At 39.9% G+C, this 25,145-nt stretch overlaps 1 protein-coding gene across 4 annotated transcripts in view; it reads right to left on the reverse strand.

Annotated features, from left to right (window-relative positions):
• NCKAP5 (NCK associated protein 5) overlaps window positions 1–25,145 on the reverse strand; it is a 1,043,181-nt gene that overhangs the window by 315,189 nt on the left and 702,847 nt on the right. For all 4 annotated transcript variants that reach the window (XM_040228410.1, XM_040228409.1, XM_040228412.1 and 1 more), the window contains one exon: window positions 5,837–5,986. In XM_040228410.1, coding sequence (XP_040084344.1) covers window positions 5,837–5,986 — 150 coding nt within the window. The remainder of the gene's footprint in view (window positions 1–5,836; window positions 5,987–25,145) is intronic.

Raw genomic sequence — 25,145 nt, forward strand, 5'->3', positions numbered from 1 at the left:
GCCCACAAACCAGCAAAATTGTCTTTCTAAAGCACACATCAGTGCTGGCGACGGAATGAAACACCAACACTGCAGAGTGGTTTGAATCTTTATATTTTAACCCTTGCTTCTTACAGCTGCTTTATTTTATATCCCTTGCACAACAACCTACAGGGCAAGTTGCCAAGCACTATGATTCAGAGACTATACAGTGCGCAGACGCAGGGGAGATAACCTTTACCTTGACTTATTTACTGCAGCTAAGACTTTGTTTTGGGGAACTTTTTTTATCAACTTAGAATCTGTTTTGTCCCTGGGTCTGTTCCTTTTGAGGAATCAGAAAAACATCCTTGTGTGCAAGAAATGTTCTTTTCCCACGGGAACAAACAGAAGATTCTTAGATGAACATCTCGTTTGCAAGAATGTTCAGCCCTGGTTGAGGGTCTCGTTTGTAAGCACTTCTCAACCTTTTTTATACCTTGTTTCCTACACATCAGATCATGCTACTTCCCTAGTTAAAAATCTTTACTGGCTTCCCTTTCTACGTATCATTATGTTAGAAGTCTTTACTAACCTAGAAGGCTTTAAAGGGTATAGCCTCTGTCTACTTCACTGAACTCAATTTCGTTCCAGTTTTCAAATCTTATACCTTATTTCCTTAGGACAAAGTTCTTACTTCTGTTCCTCTAAATTGCCAAGTTTTCTACCATCTCTGGGCTTTCACACTTATAATTTCTTCTTGTTCGTCTTCCAGACACTTACACAGCCGTCTCCTTTTTTTTAGTGATATTATCTCCACGTGACCCAATATGAGAAGCCATTGGAGATAAATACCTCTCCCATTTCCATCCTCAGAGTCTCTACTACTGTATCACCTCATTTTTTCTTATTCAGAGGGCCTTATTTATATATTCCTTGTTTGCTTATTTATTATTTTATTTAAGTTTGTACATTTTGTCTGCATTCCCTGGGGTTGACTGGGGTTAAGGGCCATGAAAACTGCTCAAATCCCAGTGTCTAGAATAGTGTTTGGCCCATAGAAGGCATTCGGTTAATATCTATTGACTAAAAAATCAACATATTATTGTGATGTGTGGCCAGATTTGAGAATTGCTATTCTAGACTACCTCATTTTAAACAGGAGTTACGATTAACAAGAATGCTTAAGCTTAGCACTTTAATTGTCCTACTTTCATGGAAAGTTTAACTGAGCCGAGAAAGCTATTCACTTTAACACATTTAATTGCCATATTTTTTCTGCACAGAGTAAATCTTTCCTATGAGAAGCTAAGTTCTTCTGACTTCAGGCTGTAGCTAAGACTTCAGCATGAACCTGGAGGCTCAGAACTCCCAGATGGTCTCAGGCTAGTCCTCCTTCTGGCTAGAGTCTGAGAATGAGAAATGCGATGGGAGGTGACAGTGCGTATAGGGATGTCCAGGTTGATTTCCGGTCATGTACGAAGTTGGTTAATGCATGGGGAGAAAGGGCTGTTTGGTCCCTAGGGAGAGGGTTTGGAGACAGGGAATTGTGCATGTCAAGGAACATGCCAAGAGCAAACCTGGGGCCTGAGGCCAAAGCCCAGGAGTAGAGAATAAGGAAGATACAAGGTCAGATCAATGGACTGTGAAGGTCAGGTCTGGGAAGAATCTTTAAATCAGTGGTCTGGGATGGGGTAGGAGAAAGGAATGTCAGGGGCCCGTGACATGGTGGTGCTGTGCCAATGAAAATGGTGAGCTCTATTCTGAGAAAGCAGTCTCTGACAGCAGCCATGGAAATCTAAACTTTTCCTAAAAACAGAAAATACCATACGTAGCACTTAAGAGTTACAGAAAATGTCCAAGCAGCATCCAGATTGCCTATGTGGTCCTTGTGGCATAGACATAAAATACATCAAATGGCTTCTCCAGCAGACATCAGGACCCCAAATGAAAATTATCATCTAGATCAAGAGGAAGCAGTTGCTGGGTGGTGATAAGTGTCCTGCTCTTCTGCATTAATACTTGACAAATGCCAAAACCAAGGCACAGAGTGGAGAAAACAACTGCTAAGGGAAGAAAAAAAAAGTGTGACATGCCTGTGTTTATGAAATTATTATTTTGGCTGATGGACAAGGAGTTCTTTTTGGAAGGTTAATAAATGTCTTATTTAGCAAAATACCTTAATGAGCCAGGGAACAGTGTGGAATGAGACCATGAATGAGGTGCAGAGACCAACAGAGCTCTATGTAATAACATGATGGGGAGGACAGCTAGGGGAGAGGGAACGTGTGAGAAAAAGCTGGTCTTTGCCAGGAGGTTAGGAACTGAGAAGTGGCCCGTGAGGAATGCCCAGCAGCTGAGGGACTTAGAGGAAGGGCTCTCTAACGGGTGGGTGCAAAGCCCTTAGCCTTGGGGACATTCTGCATGACCACATGTTCTTTGTGGGATTGGATTTTGGGAAAAGTGAGTAGAGTGGATTCTGTTTCACCTGAGATTGATTCTGAAAGAAGAGGGATTGACAGTTGAATGGTACAGAAACACAGCCCCTGGAATAACCACAAGAGAGAATAACTCAGGGAGGCGTGGGAGCACTAGACTTCCTTCAGGCTGGGGGATCTGGTGCTTGGACAACATATACTTAATTCTCAAAGTCTGGGATGACTCGGCTATAGTCTAGGCTGTTTTTGAAAAAATTCATTTTATTCAAGTACAGTTGATTTACAATGTTGTGTTAATTTCTATACAGTGATTCAGTTATACATATATACACATTCTCTTTCATATTCTTTTCCACTATGGTCTATCACAGGGAACTGAATATAGTTCTATGTGCTATACAGTTAGACCTGTTGTTTATCCATACTATATATAATAGTTTGTATCTGCTATTTCCAAACTCTCAGTCTATCCCTGAATCAGTTCAGGATGGCTTTGAATAATATTGTGATATTCATCAAGAATATAATATTAAAAGTCAAGTTTGTGTCTCTTCTTTTCTGCACCTGTTTGTGGAGCAGGAATGAATGAAACTGGCTTTCCATTACTCTGACAATCATAACTGTCTGCTTCCTACCACACCAGGGGCCAAGAGATTAAGGTACAAAAATATGATTGTTTCAAAAATACACTGATGGAAAAGAAAATATTTTTGTCTTTATAAAATCTTGCTGTACGACATCAAAATTCACCAAAGTAATTTTGAAGCATTATGGTTAATTCACCGGCAATCTTCCAAAAGAGCATCTTGTTAAAGTGTAGAAATCTATGTGGGGGTCTGTGACCAGATCTGATTACAGTCTATCGAAATCAGTCTTTTATCGTCTCATAGTAATTGTTAACTTATGCAAAGGGTTCTATACAGAGAACACAAATATTAAATTTTAAAAAATAAAGTAACACAAAATTCTTGAAACAATCAGAGGATGTATAACTCTGTGTATTTGTGTATGTGATATGATTTCTTTTTATTATCTGTTTAGGTAGACAATAGTGACTACTATTAGGAGCAAGGAGAGAGTTCATTTACTATTCAGTAAAGAATTTTAGGAAACAAGTCATGACATTGTAACTAGAGAACATTAATTTAGGAAATAAAATATTTTTTTAAATTAAAATTGCGGGGCTTAATGGCACTTAGAGATGTCAGCTGTTGCATCCAACTGATCCTGGAGGCAAGAGTTGTTGCCTGAAGTGTAAAGATCTCTGTGAAAGGAAAAAAAACAAAAAACAAAAAACTGTTCTCTCCTACTCAGTGAGGGTTTAAAAAATATTTGCTGCCAAAGATATTTTTTAGAAACCTCTTAGCTTGATTAAATAAAATGTCCTTCAAAAGTTGTCTCAGTGACAATTAGATGAACTAAAAGCAATTCTGACTGTGATCATCAATAAGATTAACAATTTAAGTATGTGGTTCTAGGTAAATAAATTGTAATATCAATTCATTCCTACAATTAAATCCAGTTAATCCAACCTCAAGACAAATCTGAGTTCTCAAAACTCTCAGATAACAGACTCAGTTTCCCTTGAGAAGGCCTTTCTACCTTTCACAGAGATTATCTCGAAAATGACAAATGAGAACCTTTGGCGAAACAGGTGAATATTGGCCCTTTGCTCAAAAGGAACTGCCAGAGGGTCCCTAAGTTGACCTCTCTTCTGCCCCATATGTAACACCACACACTAAACCTTCAGTCAGTCTGGCGTGGAACAGCTGAAGTTTTTCATTCACAGTTCTTGTGTTAATGATTGTACTCAGATAAAGAGGAGAAAAATCATGTAAGGAAAGGCAGCAGCCGTGGAGTAGGAGGATAGAAAAGACCATAGGCTAGGCACTGCTGTACAAATATTAACTCATGCAACCCTCATTACTTCCCTGTAAGGTGAGTTACTATTATCCCCAGTTTTGCAGTTAAGGCAACAGAGGCATAGAGTCTAATTGATTTGCCCAAGGATTCAAAACTAGAAAATAATAAAACTGAGATTCAAACCAATCTGTGGGAATCTGTCTCCAAAGTCCATAATCTTATTCCTTTCACTTTACTATTGCTGAGGAAATTAAAGTAAAAATGGCATGCGGCTAGAAACAACATGGTAGGTTAGGATTAGGGACAGAACTGCAGAAGTTAGTAAAAGAAAAGAAGATCTTCCAAGGTCATGTTTCTTTACATTACTGCAGGAAGTTTCAGGATTCTGTAGACCCTGTGCTGAAAGTGAAAATTGCTCAGCCGTGTCCAACTCTTTGCAACCCCATGGACTGTAACCCACCAGGCTTCTCTGTCCATAGAATTCTCCAGGCAAGAACACTGGAGCTACATTTTTAGATATTGGCTGAGGGCCCATTGTGCCTAGTTTAAGAAGTGGTGGCCTTACCATACTGAAAGTGAAAGTGAAAGTGAAGTCGCTCGGTCATGTCTGACTCTTTGTGACCCCATGGACTGTAGCCCACCAGGCTCCTCTGTCCATGGGATTCTCCAGGCAAGAATATTGGAGTGGGTTGCCATTTCCTTCTCCAGGGGATCTTCCTGACCCAGGGATCGAACCCAGGTCTCCTGCATTGCAGGCAGACGCTTTAACCTCTGAGCCACCAGGGAAGCCTGGTCTTACCATAGTCCTTGCTTAAAAATAATTACGTTCCAGTGTTATATGCAAACAAAACATTTATTGAAAGGAGGTAAGCCAACTCATGGAACAAGGCATCTTTACTGGATCTTTCAGCATGTGAACTAATAACTAAAATGCTCTTTGAGGGCTGCTATAAACATTCAGGAATTAATAGCTGAAATGATGTCAAATGCCACTAAGTAACAGAACAGAGGTCTCAAACTGTTTTGAAGGACTACAGTGGTCAAAAACCCTCCTTAAAGCACCCTTAGTGCAACTTCACCTCTATATATGTTTTTTATGTTGAACTTCAGCATAAGCTTTTTCTGTTTTTTGAAGAAATAGCTCTACTGCTTAACATTATTTTTCTTATAACTGTCCTTACACAGTATTCAACAGTTTGTTTATTCATTCATTTATTCAATCATTAGGTATTGGGAAAACAAAGCAAGAATATCACTAGACCTTCCTTCAAGTAACTTGAAATTTTAAGGAAACTGATCTAGTTTGAGGGCCAAACTGAATTTAAGTTGAATTATTGTCTTATGTACTCTTTTCAAGGCAATACAGTCATAGTTACTAGGTTAGGACTCACTCAGTGAAACAAATTTTAACGTTATACTCATCATTGACAAAGGCATCTCAACGGCAGCTACTAGATCCTATTAGTCTGGGAGAACTAACAAAGGGAGATTTATCCTTTCTCAAAAGCAGTGCCAATAAAAGAAGTAGAACACGGTTATTTTTCTTTAAACGTGTAAAAAATGGTTCCATTTCTTACCTCTAGAGCTTTCAATCTTTCTAACAGCCATTTGGTCTTTCCTTTCCCCTCATCTGCACTGCTCCCCTCACTCCTTGAGTCCTCATCTAGCACCATGTGACGGCCTTCCAAAGCTGCCTTGTGTTTTCGCTCCTCTTCTGACAGTTTTTCCTGAAGCAAGAAAGAATTGTTGTTTTTAGTAATCTTCACTGAAAAATAAGACAGAGTTTAAGGCTGAAAAGTCTGGAACCTTCCTACTTTTTTTGCTTTCTTTCTAGGGCTGAGGTAGAGAAAATTTTGCTAAACAAATTCTGAGTGGTGCTTGTATTAGTGGTGTTTAATACTATAAACACCAAAGCTAACTTGAATGAATTTTGGCAGGTCAAGTCATTGGGTTACCACCACTGAACGCACATGTCCTCTGCCCTGCTGGAGAAGTGACTGAGCCCACTAAGTTGTAGGTGAAGTCATGTGGTTAATTCACTTTGACCTGCACCGAGAAATTCAGCTCTGCTCGTAACTGTGGGAAAGTCAGTCAATCTTGATACCTTGACTTGTGAATAGCTTAGTTCCTCAAAAAAATGATCATCAAAGTCACTGGACATGCAACCAGTATAAGGTAAAAGAAAATATGACAAAACATTTAAATGGTAAAGATCTCAGAATTCTATGCTGAAACCACTTAGCTCCTTCTGCTCAGTAATGACATGGCTCTTAAGGACCCTATAGCCCCCTTTCTAGAAAATATTTCCGGATCTCTAGTATAGCCTTGAGGCAGACATAAAATATTATCTTGCCTGGCCTCCCTGTTTGTTGGTGGCTCCTTACTCAACCCTGTCACTTTCAGCTTTTTGGAAGTTGGGAAGTATTAATTTGAGCCTCATGACTAGCTCTTGCTTTCAAGGTAAAAAGAAATGTCAAGAGCATATCATATGAAAAAAGATATCTCATCCACTTTTATACATACGTCAAGACACTGTGCTACAGAATCGGGTGTCATCATTTCATCACACTTTTTAACTCTAACCAGAATGCTGTAGAAATCTTTGTATTGATACAGCTGGTTGCCAACCATGTGGGCTAAACTGGATTTCAGTGGTGAGGGGTTTCTTTATATTCAGCATTAGACTGAGATCATTTGCAAACATAAAAGTATTAAGAGATAGGATTCTTAAAAAACCCACTGGGAAAAGAACAGCATAAGCAGGAAAAAAAAACAAAACAGTTTTTAACTGTGTTCATAAAAGTGTTTTGCATGTTCTGAAATTATTTCTTTTTTGAAAATAAAATATGAAGGAAAAAATTCAATGTACATGTACACATGTATAAGTATACATGCATGTATAAATACATAAAACATTGGAGACTATATAGAAACTTAACACATGTTAATCTGTTTCCTAACAGATTTCAAGATATAATTTCCATTTCTTTATATAAATGTGCAATTGACTAAGCAGGTGATAGCTCTTTATAAAATCCGGCCTGGGTGTATCCACATACAACGCACAGGTGTGTCCACTTCTGTAGCTGGAGTTAGTTTGGTTCAGATACATGTTCAGGAAGTTTAAAGTGTAGATCCCCAAGCCAAGACAAACATCCAGGACTGTATTTTTATAGTTTTGATTCTTTAAGGTTTGTTCACTCATCAGACCTTCACTTCCATGATAAGGACTTGAAATCTGCAGTTACAACTCAATTTAGAAATAAAGAGGTCCTTCTATTTCTCTTTTAAGATTCAATAGCACTGTACTTAAACACTAAATTGTGATTACAAAACAAGCTTTAAAAAAATATATCATCTACCACTATTTCAGTGTGTGTGTATACACAGAAATAATTAGGATTCTACTTAATTAAATAGAATTATTCTATCTAATTAAAAAAACAAAGGAAAGTCACTGGTATAAACTGAAAGCCAAAAGACTTTGGGATATGGCAGCCAGATTCCACATTTACCATTTATCAGCTTTGCAAATAATATTGGGCAAACTACTTAATTTCAATAATTCTTGGTGTCTTTGTCTCCTAAATGCTTAAATGAGGTTAACAGCCTCACACATAACATGCACACATCTACAGTCAATTCTCATTATTCATGATAGCTGTGTTCACTGAATTAACAAATACTGAATCATTGCTCCTAGGGGAAATATAGGGTTAGGTTTCTGGAGGCCTTTGGTTGCAACAGTTTCATCACTAATCAATATGTAATCTTGTTTTATGAGTGTTTCTATTTAAAGACATCTTGTTTAATATATATTGTTGATTAATTAGCACTGAACTAACCACAAAAGGCACTATAACTCATGCTTAAACAAAGCTTATCTAATACCCATTTTCTCCATGAGGCACATCACAGCCTTTTTGCACTTAGGAAAATTAGATAACAGTTCACACCATGCTTGGGGACCATTTTCAACAGTGAGACCACTCACAGAAAAATATTAAAAAGTGGCACTAAACAGAGTGTTAAAGGATTCATTTCCAGTGGGAGAGCTGAAAAAAGAAGGCAGGACATTGCTTCGGTTGACCTAAGCTGGGATAATACAGGTGTTGGATGACTTAAAGTTTTCACCCCTCTGCAATGTCCATGAATAACCATGAAAGCATTGCAGGCTTTCATTTTGGGGCTGCAAATAAATTTTCGGTAGTAAGTGAATTCAGAAAGTCAAAAATCATGAGGACTGGCTATATGTATGCATACACTCACATTAAAGTGTCTAGGCACAGTGCCTAAATATTATTATATGAGCAAACCGGACACAATTCAGGAGAGTATAGATTATATATGAGCATTTAGGTTACATAAAATTCAAGGGTCACTTTACATAATTGAAGAAAGGGTGATCAATGATGACTGGGAGGAGTGATTTTGTAAAAATGGAAATGACTTATGCTTTGGTGGAGTGATACCACTTGAATAGGTAGAGAGGCATAGGATGGATTTCTGGTTAAAGAGAAATTTGGAACAAAGGCCCCCAGACAGGAATGCATTTTGTCCTTATTGGTTCATGAGGAAACCGGTCTGATTATCTTGCAAGAAAAACTGAGAGGCAAGTAATAGAACTGGAGAGTAAAAGAAAGGGTTATTGGAAATGAGAAAGAAAAATTCAGATATCATTAATTAATTCATTTATTTATCCTATAAATGTTTCTTAAACACAAAGTATTGGCCATTTGATAGTCCAGTACTAGAGGTATGGCAAACAAGACAAAGTTTCCATACTCTATGAATTTGTATCCTAAGTTGGGAAAGACAATAAACTCCAAGTCAAATCAGTAAGCTCTATAACTGTAGCCAGTGGTATGTTTAGGGACAATATGAGATACGGTGTCATCAGTGTAAGGCATGTCTGAGGAGGTGGTCATTTAAGCTGAGAACAAATGATGGGAAGGAAGCAGCTGGACATTGGTCTGGGAGAAAAACATTTCAAGTAGAAGAAATAGCAAAACAAGTACCCAGTGGCAGGGCTAAGCTTGTCTTGCTGACCAGTTGAGGGAGAGCCTGTGTGATGGAGCACAGGAACTCTTTTAAGAGTAAAGAACAGCACAGAATGAGATTAGAGAGAGTTGGGCCATGGCAGTCTTTCAAGGCATGGAAAGGGGGTCTGGTTCTATTTTAAGTGCAGTAAAGAGGAATTGGAGGCTAAGTAGGGGAGTGATAAGTTTTGGTTTACATTTTAGAAACAGCATTCTAACTGCTACAGTGGACAATGGGCTGTGGAAGGAAGGAGCCAGGAGGCCAGCTGGGAGGGTTTTCTACAAGAAGGAATAAAAATTAGGAATGCTCTGAAAGTATTGGATGGGAACTCACCAAAACCAGTTCTCATACTGGATGGTAGGCCAGACGCCCTGGATTTAAAATCCTGGTTTTACAATTGTGCCCCTTGCTAGGCAAAACATTCAATCTTTTCAGTCCCTCAGTTTCCCTCAGATGTAAAGTGAAATGGATGGACTAAATGTCCCTTGCAATATAAAGGTTCTAAGAATTCAATTATTCAAGACACACTTTTCTGGGAGGAAAAGCTATTAATATGCTCAATGGTAACAGAAATGACAAGAATGACAAGAGGACACAAAAAGGACCTCTACATTTTGTAACAAGAAGGTTGTTAGTGGGAACTTGAGAGCTATTTGACTCAAGTGTGATGATGGTAACCAAATTGTCAGTGGTTATGCAAAAAGTGAAAAGAGAAAATAGCAGCAATTTTCTCAGATGCTTATTTGAAAGAGTGGCAGGGAAGGAAAGGAAATATAAAGAACTACAGCCAAAGAGCACTCAAGAGACAAGTGGAAACCTTGATTTCAAGATGCAGAAAATTGAGTTGTTTGAAGAAAGAGAACAGGTGGAACTAAAGAGATGCTAGCAAAGGTGGTATGAAGGTAGGAAGAGATCTCCCAAGCAGAGAAGGCAGAGCATGAAAGGCTTTGAAGGAAAAGTCAATGTTTTTTTTTTATTTTCTTTAATGTGGTTCCCTGCAAAATATTATGTCACAGAGTAATTTCCCAGTTAGCACTGTTAAGTCTGTAGTTAGTGTCTAGCCTCGGTTCTTAAAGAACAAGGGTTTACGTACACGTAGTCCATTTGAGACATGTAAAAAACACCAGTTTGGAAGTGACTCAAGCAAGGGAGCCACTGGAGGGCATATTACTAACCCACTGAAGTTAAATCCATGAGAAACTCAGGGAAATGCAACAAAGCACAGAGCTCAGCATCATCCCACCCTAGGGCCAAGGGTGTGTGTGTGTGTGCTCAGTCACGCCCGACTCTTGTGACCCCAGAGACAGTCACCTGCTGGGCTCCTCTGTCCATGGGATTCTCCAGGCAATAATACTGGAGTGGTTGCCATTTCCTTCTCCAGGGGATCTTCCCAACCTAAGAACCAAACCCAGGTCTCCTGCATTATAGGCAGACTCTTTACCAACTGCAAGGGAGTTGGGACATTCATGCACCAACCTCCAAACAATCAGTAACTGGGGGCAGCTTCTGGGGTGTCAGTCTCCAAGCTGCCATAGGCAGTAAGGTTTTTAAAAATACTTCTCACATGAAAGCACTCTTCAACACAGACACTGATAGCTAGAGATCTCGGGAGCACTCTGGATGACTTTGGGGTATGGGCTGAGCACTGTCAGTGTCCTCTACAAGTCGAGAGGAGGTTTGTGACTGCTTTATATGACCCCACCAGGAAAGAAAGCCACATTTGTATACTTCTCAGGCTTAAATGCACATTTTATTGTGTTTCAATGCTATTAATAAAATGCCCTAAAACCAATCCAGTAAGTGCTGTAGTTATCCATCCTATCCTTTTCTTTGTCTCTTTAAGCACATACCAATGAGAGTGTTGGAGCATAATGTAAGACAAATGGAAAGGACATATTAAGTAAACAGATGAGCAAAAGAGGAAAATAGGTGGAGAGAAACAAGGAGAAGGGAGAGTTCTGGGAGAGTTGGAAGGCTAAACCCCATTGACAGATGACTACTGTCGATTTCAGACAGGACAGCTGTTGGATTTATATTATGCTTAAAAAGCATGACCATATTTTTAAACATTAAGTATACGAATTCTATACACACATAATCCATTTCAATCAGAAATATTAGTCCCTTTTCTATTAATAATTAATCTCCTGTGATTTACCTGGTAAAAAGAGAGCAGGACAGAGATCAGAAATGTATTTTAAATAAAATGTATTCTTCATATAAACCTCTAACAGGGAAACAATACAAATGAGCCAAGTCCACTCCTGAGAATGGCAAACTGTGAAGAGAATAAGTTGATTCCAGAGGTGACCTGTTTTCATGTTTCAGACCTTTATGGACTTTAATCAGCAGTGAATTCTATAAAAGTGAGGCCACCACAAAAAACTTTCACTCCCCACATATTTCACATATGGTTGAGACCATAAGCTTGTTGCTCTCAACAAATACTAGCGGGTACACAGGAAGTTAAAGATTTAAAAGTTCAGTTAGTATCCAAGGGTTTAAATCAAACTCTGCCTTGAAGGTAAATAAAGCAATCCTTCAAGGAGCTATAAGTTTCTTTAAGCGGTTATCAGGGCAATGATTCACCTGTGGGGGAGCCCTTATCTTTTGTTCTCACGTAGTCAGCATCATCAGACCTATGTAAAACAATATCGATCAACACAAAGCTCTCAGATGCATCAGCTCATCTCAGATAGATGACAGTCCGGGGGGCTCAGTTAGTCCAAAGAGTAGCCAGGACAGCCCCTTACTGATGGCCAGCTACTATTCAAAAACATCACTGAGGAAAGTGATCAGAAGACCCTGCTCCCAAATTATGTCCTATTCATCTTTTGGTCAACAGCTTCCCCTAGCCCAGCACAATGGGATTCAGGCAAGATTTCATGAGGTCATCTTACTTTATAACTAATTAATCCATCCATCCAATACATATGTACTGAGTAGCTTTTGTATGCCAGGTACTGTGGAAGATGCCAGAGGTAGAAAGGTGAATAAAAACACATGTGGAGCCTGTTTTCATGAAGCTTAGAGTCTTGTGGAAGGAGACAGTAATCAAAATGTCATCAGCAAATATAAAATAACACTGTGGTATGTGCTGGGAAGAAGAGATTCCAGGAGCTCTGAAAAATCATTACTAGAGCGATGCCAGAGAGGTCAGGAAAGACAGTGCTCATGTTTACCACCATGGCAGTTAACCAGGAAATGCCCATGAGGCTGGGGAGGGAGAGAGCAGTTTTTAAAAAGTCTGAAAGGAGGTATGTGTAGCTGGGGAGGAAAGTGAAGCTCAGTGGACTAATGAGACCATGCCACAGGTCAAGGAATGTTGCCTCTACTCCAAGGGCAATAAGAAGCCATGGACTGTTGTCATGCACGTGTGTGTGTGTACACATGCACACACATGATACAGGGTGGGGGCAGTTGACAAGGTAGGATCTGTATTCTAAAATAGATCCCTGGTACAGTGTGGAGGATGGATTGGAGTGAGGTTAACATAGACGTGGGAAAAATAAGATGCTACTGCAATAGTCTCAACAGGAGTAGACTGACCCATGATTAAAGTGACAATTTCGCAAAATGAGACCTCATAGTTTGTAATTATCTTGTGATTTTGATTCTTTCATATGCAATTACTCCAAGAAAGACAAATACTAAAATTTCCTTGGGTCACTGATGTTGGCTGGCATCTGTCAGTCACTGGTCAATGGGTGTTGGGAGCAAAGTGTGGCTTCTTTAAAATGCAGATACCTTGGCCAACTTTGGCCCAGTGGATTACAATATCTAGGAGTGAGGGCAGGGATCTGTAATTTTAGAAAGCACCTCAGGTAACACTAATCTATGTCAAAATTTAAGAGCCTCTGGACAAAGATGCTTCAATATATAAGATAAATCATTTTTACTTTAGATAAGTTTTGAGGTTGTCCATTTGATTTAATTCTTATAATTATTCTACAGAATAAACAGAATAATTATAAGAATGTTGCAGAATTGCCCGGTGCACAAGCTTGGCCTTAACATGGTGGCACTGCTGTCTTCCAGCCCATCAACTGGGGGAGTGACATTAGGTCTGAGCCCAGGACTGTGAGGATCATTAAAGAACATAAATTTGGACAAAGGGGAAAGGCAGTGTATGCCACATGTGGACATAACTTGGTACTTCATTTGACAGGATAAAGGGAGGGTCAGCCTCATCTGTTTCTTGAGGGCCATCAAATTGCATCTCACTGTGATCTGTTCTAATCCAGAGTGGGAAGAGACCCATTTTGGTTTTAGAATAAATAGAAATAAAAGACTTACATTCCAGTCCTAACTCTGTTACTAACCAGCTGTGTGATTTTAGTCAAGTCACATAACTTCTCTGTCCCTTAATTTCCTCATCTGTGAATAGAATGTACAGAAATAGACTATCTCAAAGGTCCCTCCTAGCTTTAAATGTCTAAAATTTTGATCATCTGTAAAAACTCAATTTAGAAGAATAAGTATTTAAATACTACTGAAGTTCAGGAATGTTAATACAGAATGCCATTAAGGTTAGATCTGCCTAGGTAATAAAATCTATTTGCTTCTTTCCAGAGTGTCTGTCTGTCTTCCTTGGGTAAAATCCTCCCCAACACTTTTTTTTCTTTTTTTTTTTTTTGCTGTGTACTTCTCTTGGGCACTAGGATAGACATCACCTAATCTAATCTTTGCATTTTTTTTTCATTTAGCCTGTTTCATTTTCTGTTTATAAGAAAGGAAAGACCTGGTAAGCAATATTAAGGGAGAATTTAGTCAAAGATACTTGTAACACTCACAGGAAATCATGCCCAATGTGAGTCCTGTATGTGAAAAGGGCCTTTGCTTAGAGGAGGAATAATTTCAAGTATCTTCTGGTTGCAAGTATTTTTTTTTTTTAATCACCCATCTCTCTATTTTTATTATTTTTAAATCTGATGGCCAACACAAAGCCAATATACAGAAACTCTGCACATGTGGTAATAATCAGTTCAGTTCAGTCCAGACGCTCAGTCATGTCTGACTCTTTGCGACCCCATGAATCGCAGCATGCCAGGCCTCACTGTCTATCACCAACTCCCGGGGTTCACTCAGACTCATGTCCATCAAGTCAGTGATGCCATCCAGCCATCTCATCCTCTGTTGTCCCCTCTTCCTCCTGCCCCCAATCCCTCCCAGCATCAGAGTCTTTTCCAATGAGTCAACTCTTCGCATGAGGTGGCCAAAGTACCGGAGCTTCAGCTTTAGCATCATTCCTTCCAAAGAAATCCCAGGGCTGATCTCCTTCAGAATGGACTGGTTGGATCTCCTTGCAGTCCAAGGGACTCTCAAGAGTCTTCTCCAACCCCACAGTTCAAAAGCATCAATTCTTTGGTGCTCAGCTTTCTTCACAGTCCAACTTTCACATCCATATATGACCACTGGAAAAACCATAGCCTTGACTAGACAGACCTTTGTTGGCAAAGGAATGTCTCTGCTTTTGAATATGCTATCTAGGTTGGTCATAACTTTCCTTCCAAGGAGTAAGCATCTTTTAATTTCATGGCTGCAGTCACCATCTGCAGTGATTTTGGAGCCCCCCAAATAAAGTCTGACACTGTTTCCACTGTTTCCCCATCTATTTCCATGAAGTGATGGGACCAGATGCCATGATCTTCATTTTCTGAATGTTGAGCTTTAAGCCAGCTTTTTCACTCTCCTCTTTCACTTTCATCAAGAGGCTCTTTAGTTCCTCTTCACTTTCTGCCATAAGGGTGGTGTTATCTGCATATCTGAGGTTATTGATATTTCTCCTGGCAATCTTGATTCCAGCTTGTGTTTCTTCCAGTCCAGCCTTTCTCATGATGTACTCTGCATATAAGTTAAATAAGCAGGGTGACAATATACAGCCTTGACGTACTCCTTCTCCTATTTGGAACCAGTCTGTTGTTCCATGTCCAGTTCTAACTGTTGCTTCCTGACCTGCATATAGGTTTCTCATACTATATTCCAGATCATTCATTATTTTTCTAAAGGAGATTGTCCTTAGCTCTTACCATGAAAGGAAGGAAGGAAGAAGGGAGGGAGAGAATGAAGAGAGGAAGAGGAAGAGAAGGGAAGAGACCCACATCAAGTACACACAGATGTACTTGAAGATGGCAAAATGAAACCATGGGGATATGAAGAGACAACTATCTAACTGTGGAAAGATAGTCAAGGAAGTTGGAACATGTTTTACATTTTGGATATCCAGCCTTGTGTTAAATATCTGCCTACTAATTCAGAGTAAAAATATAAAAATACATACTTTAAGACTGATCACATAAGGAAGAGACTTGGCTGGTGTTAGCATAAAACATGAAGCCCTTTTCAGAACACAAAAGATATAAATAGCATCTAATATTTGTAGAACACTTCAGAGTTAAGTCAAATCACCTCATGCATATCAATTAACACACTCACTGCCATGGGGACATAAGACAAATAGCCTGGACTCTGTTTATAGACAAGAAAACAGACTCCAATAGGTTACAAAAGTATAACTGTTAGTCGCCCATTTGTGTCCAAGTCTTTCTGAGCCCATGGGCTGTAGTCCCAAGGCTCCTCTATCCAAGAGATTCTCTAGGCAAGAATACTGTAGTGGCTTGCCATGCCCTTCTCCAGGGGATCTTCCCAACTCATGAACTGAACTTAGTTCTCCTGCATTGTAAGTAGATTCTTTACCATCTGAGCTGCTAGGGAAGGCCAATAGGTTACAAAGAGTCCTGTTAATATTTAGTGGCAGAGCCAGAATTTAATTACAGTGCAATTTCCAGTGTCATGCTCTTTCTACAGGTCCAGTTACTTCTTTTGGACTTTCCCATGTACCTATAGATCTATCCCTACTGCTAATTCTATCTGAGAATCTGTGATCATTATCCAACCATGGGCCATGCTGTGAGGCCACATCTTCCCAAGGTTCCCTGGTCATTTATCCAGGGAGCAGGTGATTTTATCAGAGATGTTGGATCTGGTCTCAGATGACTTTTATCAGCACAACAGATTTAACAAACCACAACCATTTCCATAGTTAATAATGTTTCAATTACTTCAAAACAGAAACACATACCTACTATAGGAAAATGAAAATGTAGAGGCCAGTCGTTTAGCTGACAGCTGCCCCAATGAGCCCCAGTGGCTTCAGCCTCTGATTTACTTACTCATTTGTTGTCTGGTTGTGGGGAGGGTGCACAGAATATATCGTCACTTTAGCTAGCACTTCAGCAAACACCATAACAACATTCTCAGGGATTGCTAGCAGCTTTTGTTCAGGACTAGCATACTAAATTTTAAAGGGGGAAACACAACGTCAGATAAATCACAGGGTTTTAAAAGAACATCCAATTTGTCCACAGTTTAACATTAGTACTGTCAGGCAAAACATATAAAACTCTTCTTTTTCATCCCTGGATTTGACTTACAAAGTGAACTCAGCACACAGTAAAATCCCCAAGATTAAATGTGCATGATGGATAAGAGAACAAAGTATTTTCTTTATGTCTCTAATATGAACCACGACCATTGGCATATCAATTCACATCTACTCCACATTATTCTTCACTCAAAACACTCCTCAATACTGCCAACTGACTTCCATATTGAACGGATCTGTGAAGGTACATTAATAAATTTTCAGATGATGCTTTTATTGCCTGTTCCATCTATCAGCAACATTTATTTCCTTTAAAAAAAAGTTCAATTCCAAAAACGCTTTAAAGGAAAACTCTACTGTGGAATAGGATGATGTGAAAAAGTGAGCTGTAATTTTCATTATAGGCATGCTTCAGGTGGTAAGAAATCTGAAAAACAAAACAAAACAAAACAAAACGATGTCCTTGTAGCCCATAAATAGTTGTCTGAGTGTAACTCAAGCAGAAGGAAACCAAAAATGCTAAGAATGTTATGCAGGTGGAGAATTTCAGTAGTCGGTGTCTACACTTAAATACTTGGACATCACTAAATACAATTCATAAGTTAACATTAAAATTTGCATTCAAAATCGATCTCTTTTTCCTCTTCTGCTCCCTTTCTCCCATATTCCTAGCTTTCAGAGAGAATTCATGGAAGAGGAGAGCCAGGTAGCCTCCAGAGGAAAGCGCTTGGGGTCAGCAAAGGCCATCCCAAAATAAACAAATTATTCAGTCCTTAACTAGTTAGTGGTGGGCGGGTGCCTATATTACTGATGTCTTTATATACATCTCAACAGTCATATGTTTGCAATTCCTGGACAGAATTTTAAAGAAAATTTAAGCAATTTAAAAATATTTTATCTCACTGTTCCCATAAATATACAGTGTCAGATAACCAACATATCCAAATTTTTGTTTCAGAAAATATGATCAATACTATATATATATTCTTTTTTTGACAATTATTGCCAGGTCCATATTTATGTATCATCTGAGTTTGTTAAACTGAACTGAACTGACAAGGCTCTCCTAAGAAACAATTAAGTGTTCAAATACAATATTATTATTATTATAATAAATAATAGTTCAAAGCAGAGACATCACTTTGCTGACAAAGGTGCACATAGTCAAAGCTATAGTTTTTCCAACAGTCATGTACAAATGTGAGAGATGGACCATAAAGAAGGCTGAGCACCAAAGAATCAATGTTTCCAAAATGTAGTGCTGGACTATCTACAGTAGCCAGGACGTGGAAGCAACCTAGATGTCCATCGGCAGACGAATGGATAAGAAAGCTGTGGTACATATACACAATGGAGTATTACTCAGCTATTAAAAAGAATGCATTTGAATCAGTTCTAATGAGGTGGATGAAACTGAAGCCTATTATACAGAGTGAAGTAAGCCAGAAAGAAAAACACCAATACAGTATATTAACATATATATATGGAATTTAGAAAGATGGCAATGATGACCTTATATGTGAGACAGCAAAAGAGACACAGATGTAAAGAATAGATTTTTGGACTCTGTGGGAGAGGGAGAGGGTGGGATGATTTGAGAGAATAGCACTGAATCATGTATGTGAAATAGATTGCTGGTCCAGTTTCGATGCATGAGACAGGGTACTCAGGCTGGTGCATGACCCTGAGGGATGGGATGGGGAGGGAGAGGGAAGGGGTGTTCAGGATGGGGAACACATGTACACCCATGACTGATTCATGTCAATGTATGGAAAAACCACTACAATATTGTAAAGTAATTATCCTCCAATTAAATAAATTAAAAAAATATGGAATTCACATATGACAAGCTGAAAAAAAAATGTAGTGCTGGAGAAATGTCTCGAGAGTCCCTTGGACAGCAAGGAAATCAAAGCAGTCAATCCTAAAGGAAATCAACCCTGAATATTTATTGGAAGGACTGATGCTGAAGCTGGAGCTCAGCGTCCAGCTGATAGTTAGGCCACCTGATGCAAAGAACTGACTCACTGGAAAAGACTCTGATGCTGGGAAAGATTGAGGGCAAGAGGAGAAGGGGATGACAGAGGATGAGATGGTTGGATGGCATCACTGACTCGATTGACATGAGTTTGAGCAAACTCCGGGAGATAATGAAAGACAGGAAAGCCTGGGGTGCTGCAGCCCATGGGGTTGCAGAGTCAGACATGACTTAGCGACTGAACAACATGGAGAAGAAAACTATCATTTCAAATTCAATAAATAGATGTTATACGCAGTTTACTAGGTCCCAGTTATAACATAAGACTCTCGGGGGTTGGAATGTTTTATAAATCACATCCCCATCATCACACCTTGCATAACACAAAAGGCATTCAACAAATGTCCAGTGTGGTTGGTGTGATGATGCTCCATAAGGAATGCTGCTGCTGCTGCTGCTAAGTCACTTCAGTCGTGTCCGACTCTGTGCGACCCCATAGACGGCAGCCCACCAGGCTCCCCCGTCCCTGGGATTCTCCAGGCAAGAACACTGGAGTGGGTTGCCATTTCCTTCTCCAATGCATGAAAGTGAAAAGTCAAAGTGAAGTTGCTCAGTCGTGTCTGACTCTTTGAGACCCCATGGACTGCAGTCTACTAGGCTCCAGAGTACTGGAGTGGGTTGCCATTGCCTTCTCCAATACATGAAAGTGAAAAGTGAAAGTGAAGTCACTCAGTCGTGTCCAGCTCTTAGTGACCTCATGGACTGCAGCCCACCAGGCTCCTCCGTCCATGGGATTTTCCAGGCAAGAGTACTGAGTGGGTGAATAAGGAATGACATCACTCCAATTTACTTCTGACAACACCGTGCTCAAGCTTAATGCTGAACTACCTAAATATTCTTAAGTACTTTCAACAGAAAACTATTTTAAGCCAGTATTTTGCTAATAGAAACAAGAAGCAATGGACTGATGGAATATTTGTGTAATAGGTAAAGCACCACTATATTGATTTCCACTCCAAGAAAATAAGATTTTGCTTGTTTATCCTTTAAGGGACAGTGTACCACAAGGATCTCACCCAGAAGCTCATATTTTATGCCATGTAACTATCTAACCTAAAGGGCCCTGGGAGTTTCTGGAGACTCACACACTCCTAATCAAGATACTCAGTTCCTCCCTGCTTCCTCTTTCCTGGAGTTACCTAAAAGAAAAGCTATAATGAGGTGCATTAGTTGTACTTTTGAAAGTCAGAGATGAATTATCTAGTTAATTCTCTTGGGGTCTCATGTCAGAACAGAGAGTAGCTTCACTTATTTGCACCTAAATGGAACTTAAAGATAAAGCAAGAATATTACATTTTTTTTCTAATAAAATTTACATAATACCTGCTCTCTGTAGTCAGGCAAAACCCAAGGCACAGCACAGGGCCGAGTTGTTTGAGGATTTTACGGAAGAACTTTTGCTAGCAATATTGTCCTGGTATGCTTTTTGACATTAAAACTCTTATTTTTACCTCTAACCTCTGAAAACAGCAGAAAGCTATCACTTGAGGTGCTTCTTTGTCACTGAGTGGGATGTACATCCTGACAAGCTGCTCACAGCCACAGTGGGTGTAGACAGACAAAGAGCTACTTGGTGAAGACACCTGTAACCCTGCCAGATGATTCATCTTGGTAAGAGAAGGAAGGCAATTCAGATAAATTAGCAAGAAATAAACATGATTCTAAGGGACAATCAGAAAAATCAGAATACACACACTCACACACATACACATGAAAAGTAATATTAAAATAAATGTGAATCAAAAACTTAAGAGTAAGCATTTTCTTCATGCAAAACCTGTACATTGAAAAAGTAATGAACCAGACATGTTTTGGTGCCTGAGACAAAGGCCAGAGGTCTCTCAACTTATTCCTACATCCCAGAGATGGTCACCTCAGTACTAAGCCATTTTATATTGCCATAGGGAGGGAGGAAACATACAACTAGCTACTGAGCTGATTTCTCGTCACAGGTGTGCCACTCATGGGCAGTGGTACCTTAGCAAAGCCCCTGGTTATCAGTGACATTGTTTCCTCATGTGCAAAATGATGTGGCTGGATATTGGAGGTAACTTTCCTCTTTCTGAGCACGTTAGACTTGCTAAATATCCTGATCATCTCTATACACTGACTGACTTTCATGCGTCACACCACAACTGATTCCTTAGAAAATAATGAATAACAAAGGCTGGCTATTGATTATATTCTTTGCAGCCAAAGATGGAGAAGCTCTAGACAGTCAACAAAAACAAGACCAGGAGCTGACTGTGGCTCAGATCATGAACTCCTTATTACCAAATTCAGACTTAAATTGAAGAAAGTAGGGAAAACAGCTAGACCATTCAGGTATGACCTAAATCAAATCCCTTATGATTATACAGTGGGAGTGAGGAATAGATTTAAGGGCCTAGATCTGATAGATAGAATGCCTGATGAACTATGGACAGAGGTTTGTGACATTGTACAGGAGACAGGGATCAAGACCATCCCCATGGAAAAGAAATGTAAAAAAGCAAAATGGCTGTCTGGGGAGGCCTTACAAATAGCTGTGAAAAGAAGAGAGGCGAAAAGCAAATGAGAAAAGGAAAGATATTAGCATCTGAATGCAGAGTTCCAAAGAATAGCAAGAAGAGATAAGAAAGCCTTCTTCAGTGATCAATGCAAAGAAATAGAGGAAAAAAACAGAATGGGAAAGACTAGAGATCTCTTCAAGAAAATTAGAGATATCAAGGAACATTTCATGTAAAGATGAGCTCAATAAAGGACAGAAATGTATGGACCTAACAGAAGCAGAAGATATTAAGAAGAGGTGGCAAGAATACACAGAAGAACTGTACAGAAAAGATCTTCACGACTCAGATAATCACAATGGTGTGATCACTCATCTAGAGCCAGACATCCTGGAATGTGAAGTCAAGTGGGCCTTAGAAAGCATCACTACGAACAAAGCTAGTGGAGGTGATGGAATTCCTATTGAGCTATTTCAATTCCTGAAAGATGATGCTGTGAAAATGCTGCACTCAATATGCCAGCAAATTTGGGAAACTCAGCAGTGGCCACAGGACTGGAAAAGGTCAGTTTTCATTCCAATCCCAAAGAAAGGCAATGCCAAAGAATGCTCAAACTACTGCACAATTGCACTCATCTCCCATGCTAGTAAAGTAATGCTCAAAATTCTGCAAGCCAGGCTTCAGCAACACGTGAACCGTAAACTTCCTGATATTCAAGCTGGTTTTAGAAAAGGCAGAGGAACCAGAGATCAAATTGCCAACATCCGCTGGATCATGGAAAAAGCAAGAGAGTTCCACAAAAACATCTATTTCTGCTTTATTGACTATGCCAAAGCCTTTGACTGTGTAGATCACAATCAACTGGGGAAAATACTGAGAGAGATGGGAATTCCAGACCACCTGACCTGCCTCTTGAGAAACCTGTGTGCAGGTCAGGAAGCAGCAGTTAGAACTGGACATGGAACAACAGACTGGTTCCAAATAGGAAAAGGAGTATGTCAAGGCTGTATATTGTCACCCTGCTTATTTAACTTATATGCAGAGTACATCAGGAGAAACGCTGGACTGAAAGCAACACAAGCTGGAGTCAAGACTGCCAGGAGAAATATCAATAACCTCAGATATGCAGATGATACCACCCTTATTGCAGAAAGTGAAGAGGAACTGAAAAGCCTCTTGATGAAAGTGAAAGAAGAGAGTGAAAAAGTTGGCTTAAAGCTCAACATTCAGAAAATGAAGATCACAGCATCCAGTCCCATCACTTCATGGGAAATAGATGGGGAAACAGTGGAAACAGTGTCAGACTTTATTTTGGGGGGCTCCAAAATCACTGCAGATGCAGCCATGAAATTAAAAGATGCTTACTCCTTGGAAGAAAAGTTATGACCAATCTAGATAGCATATTCAAAAGCAGAGACATTACTTTGCCAACTAAGGTCCGTCCAGTCAAGGCTATGGTTTTTTCAGTAGTCAGGTATGGATGTGACACTTGGACTGTGAAGAAGGCTGAGCACTGAAGAATTGATGCCTTTTTTTTCTTTTATTTTTTTCTTTATTTTACTTTACAAGAATTGATGCTTTTGAACTGTGGTGTTTGAGAAGACTCTTGAGAGTCCCTTGGACTTCATGGAGATCCAACCAATCCATTCTGAAGGAGATCAACCCTGGGATTTCTTTGGAAGGAATGATGCTAAAGCTGAAACTCCAGTACTTTGGCCACCTCATGTGAAGAGTTGACTCATTGGAAAAGACTCTGATGCTGGGAGGGATTGGGGGCAGGAGGAGAAGGGGACGACAGAGGATGAGATGGCTGGATGGCAACACTGACTCGATGGACGTGAGTCTGAGTGAACGCTGGGAGTTGGTGATGGACCGGGAGGCCTGGCATGCTACGATTCATGGGATAGCAAAGAGTTGGACACGACTGAGTGACTGAACTGAACCCTATACACAGCAACATCACAATGAACAGTTGGTAAAAAATGGCCTATGTTCTTGGCTGCCCAAGATGATCCAACCCCTTCCAAGCAGCCCTGGGTTTCCACGACACCAAGTTACCCCTTTACTGACTTTTCCCATCACTAAAGATACTTGCCCAGAAGCACTGTGGCTGTAGGTCTTGCTACCTGGTAAAGCTGCCCAGTTTTCTCACCCTCTCAGCCCATCAAACTCAGCTGGCTTTGTGTATCCACAATGATCTCAGACACCAATAAAAGAGTCAAAAGCAATTATAGTTCAGGTCACTCCGGAAAATCAGCTCCAAGTGGAAGGTTTTGAATTTGTTAGGCTGAGGGAAGTTTGAGGAACTCATTTTGAGGATTAGCCTCTAGGGCCCAGCTGACCACATTCTTGCTGACAAGTTTATACTGTCCCTTTCAGGGCCTGCCTTGCATTATGCCAAGGACAGTCTTAGTTTGGTAATTCTCTAAAACTACCAAATTGTTAGAATTTTTGAAAAGGAAAATAAGCCTCAAGCTCAGTTAACATGCAACACTAATCAGGATGAATTTAGAATTTTATCTTATTTTCTTTGTGCTCACGGGTCCCTCCTATTTATACAAATGAAATAATTTTCCATTTCCTCCCTACCAGCAGAGTTTTCCTCAACACTTCTGTATCCTCAGGCATGTCCACTAGTTCTCACTCTATCTAGTTGGGGGTCTCTGAACTGGGCCCAACTGCCCCTATCATTTTTCTGAGTGACTCATTGACCTACCTACCTGTTCCATGTCCTCATGGTCTCCCAAAGTCTCGGCCATCTTTCTGATCCCTCATTGCCTCCTCACCAATGAGCTCACTACGAATCCTTGGACTGAATATGACCGAGAGTAAGGTCCTCAAGATCCCAAGGGGTTAAGTAAATTTTCAAATATTACATAGCTTGTAAGTGGCTCAGTCAGGATGTGAATCCATACTATTGGCCTCCAAAGGCTTTAAGCTTACCCATAATCCCCTGATTTCTCTCACCAGACTGCCCATAATCCTCTGCTCTACTTCACTGGAATCCTCATAATCCTCTGCTATACTCTAGTGGAATACTCACAGAATACCCACTCTGCTGTACCTCACCAGAATACCCACTCTGCTGTATCTCACCACAATACCCATAATCCTTTGCTGTCTCTCATCAGAGTACACATAAAACAAAAGGACCTTTCCATTTATCTGAATTTTAATATCTTTTAAGGACCAACTCAGGACATCCCAGGTGGTATAGTGGTAAGGGATCTGTGTGCCCATGCAGAAGACAGGGGTTCAGTCCCTAGGCTCGGAAGATTCCCTGGAGTAGAAAACAGCAACCCACTCCAGTCTTCTTGCCTGGAAAATTCCATGGGCAGAGGTGCCTGGTGGGCTACAGTCCATGGGGTCACAAAGAGTCGGACATGACTGAGCACACACACCTGCCCACATGCGACTAACTCAGCTCTTACCTTCCCGAGAAGCTCAATATGTTTCCTAAACATGAGCCAGTAGGTTGGCTGCTTTGAGAAAAATGCTGGTGATAGGTTAATGAAAACAAGACCGTGGCTGGAAGAACCTTTATCATGATGAACAAGAAAGGAAAAATATACAGCTGAATATAATGCCTTGTAGCACAGTGGTTCTCAACCCAGATCAATTCTAACAGTTAGAATAGGTCTGTGAAGATTTAAAAAAATCCTCATGTCACACCCTTGATTAATGAAATCAGAATTGCTGGGATGGAACCAGGACATCACAAATTTTTCTGAACTGTTCAGATGATTACAAGGCAAATCAAACATGAGAACCACTAGTAGAGAATGTAATCAATGCTACCTGCAAGATTATAGGACTTGGAATAAAAAGACCAAATACACCGTGGCCTGACACTGTATGACACTTGTAAGTCAACCACCTCTGTAGAACTCAGTTTCTTCATCTGTAAAGTGTACTTCAACTTTTTGACCTTCCTA

The sequence above is a fragment of the Oryx dammah genome, unplaced genomic scaffold, assembly GCF_014754425.2.
Source record: "Oryx dammah isolate SB20612 unplaced genomic scaffold, SCBI_Odam_1.1 HiC_scaffold_27, whole genome shotgun sequence".
NCBI classification, from domain to species: Eukaryota; Metazoa; Chordata; class Mammalia; order Artiodactyla; family Bovidae; genus Oryx; species Oryx dammah.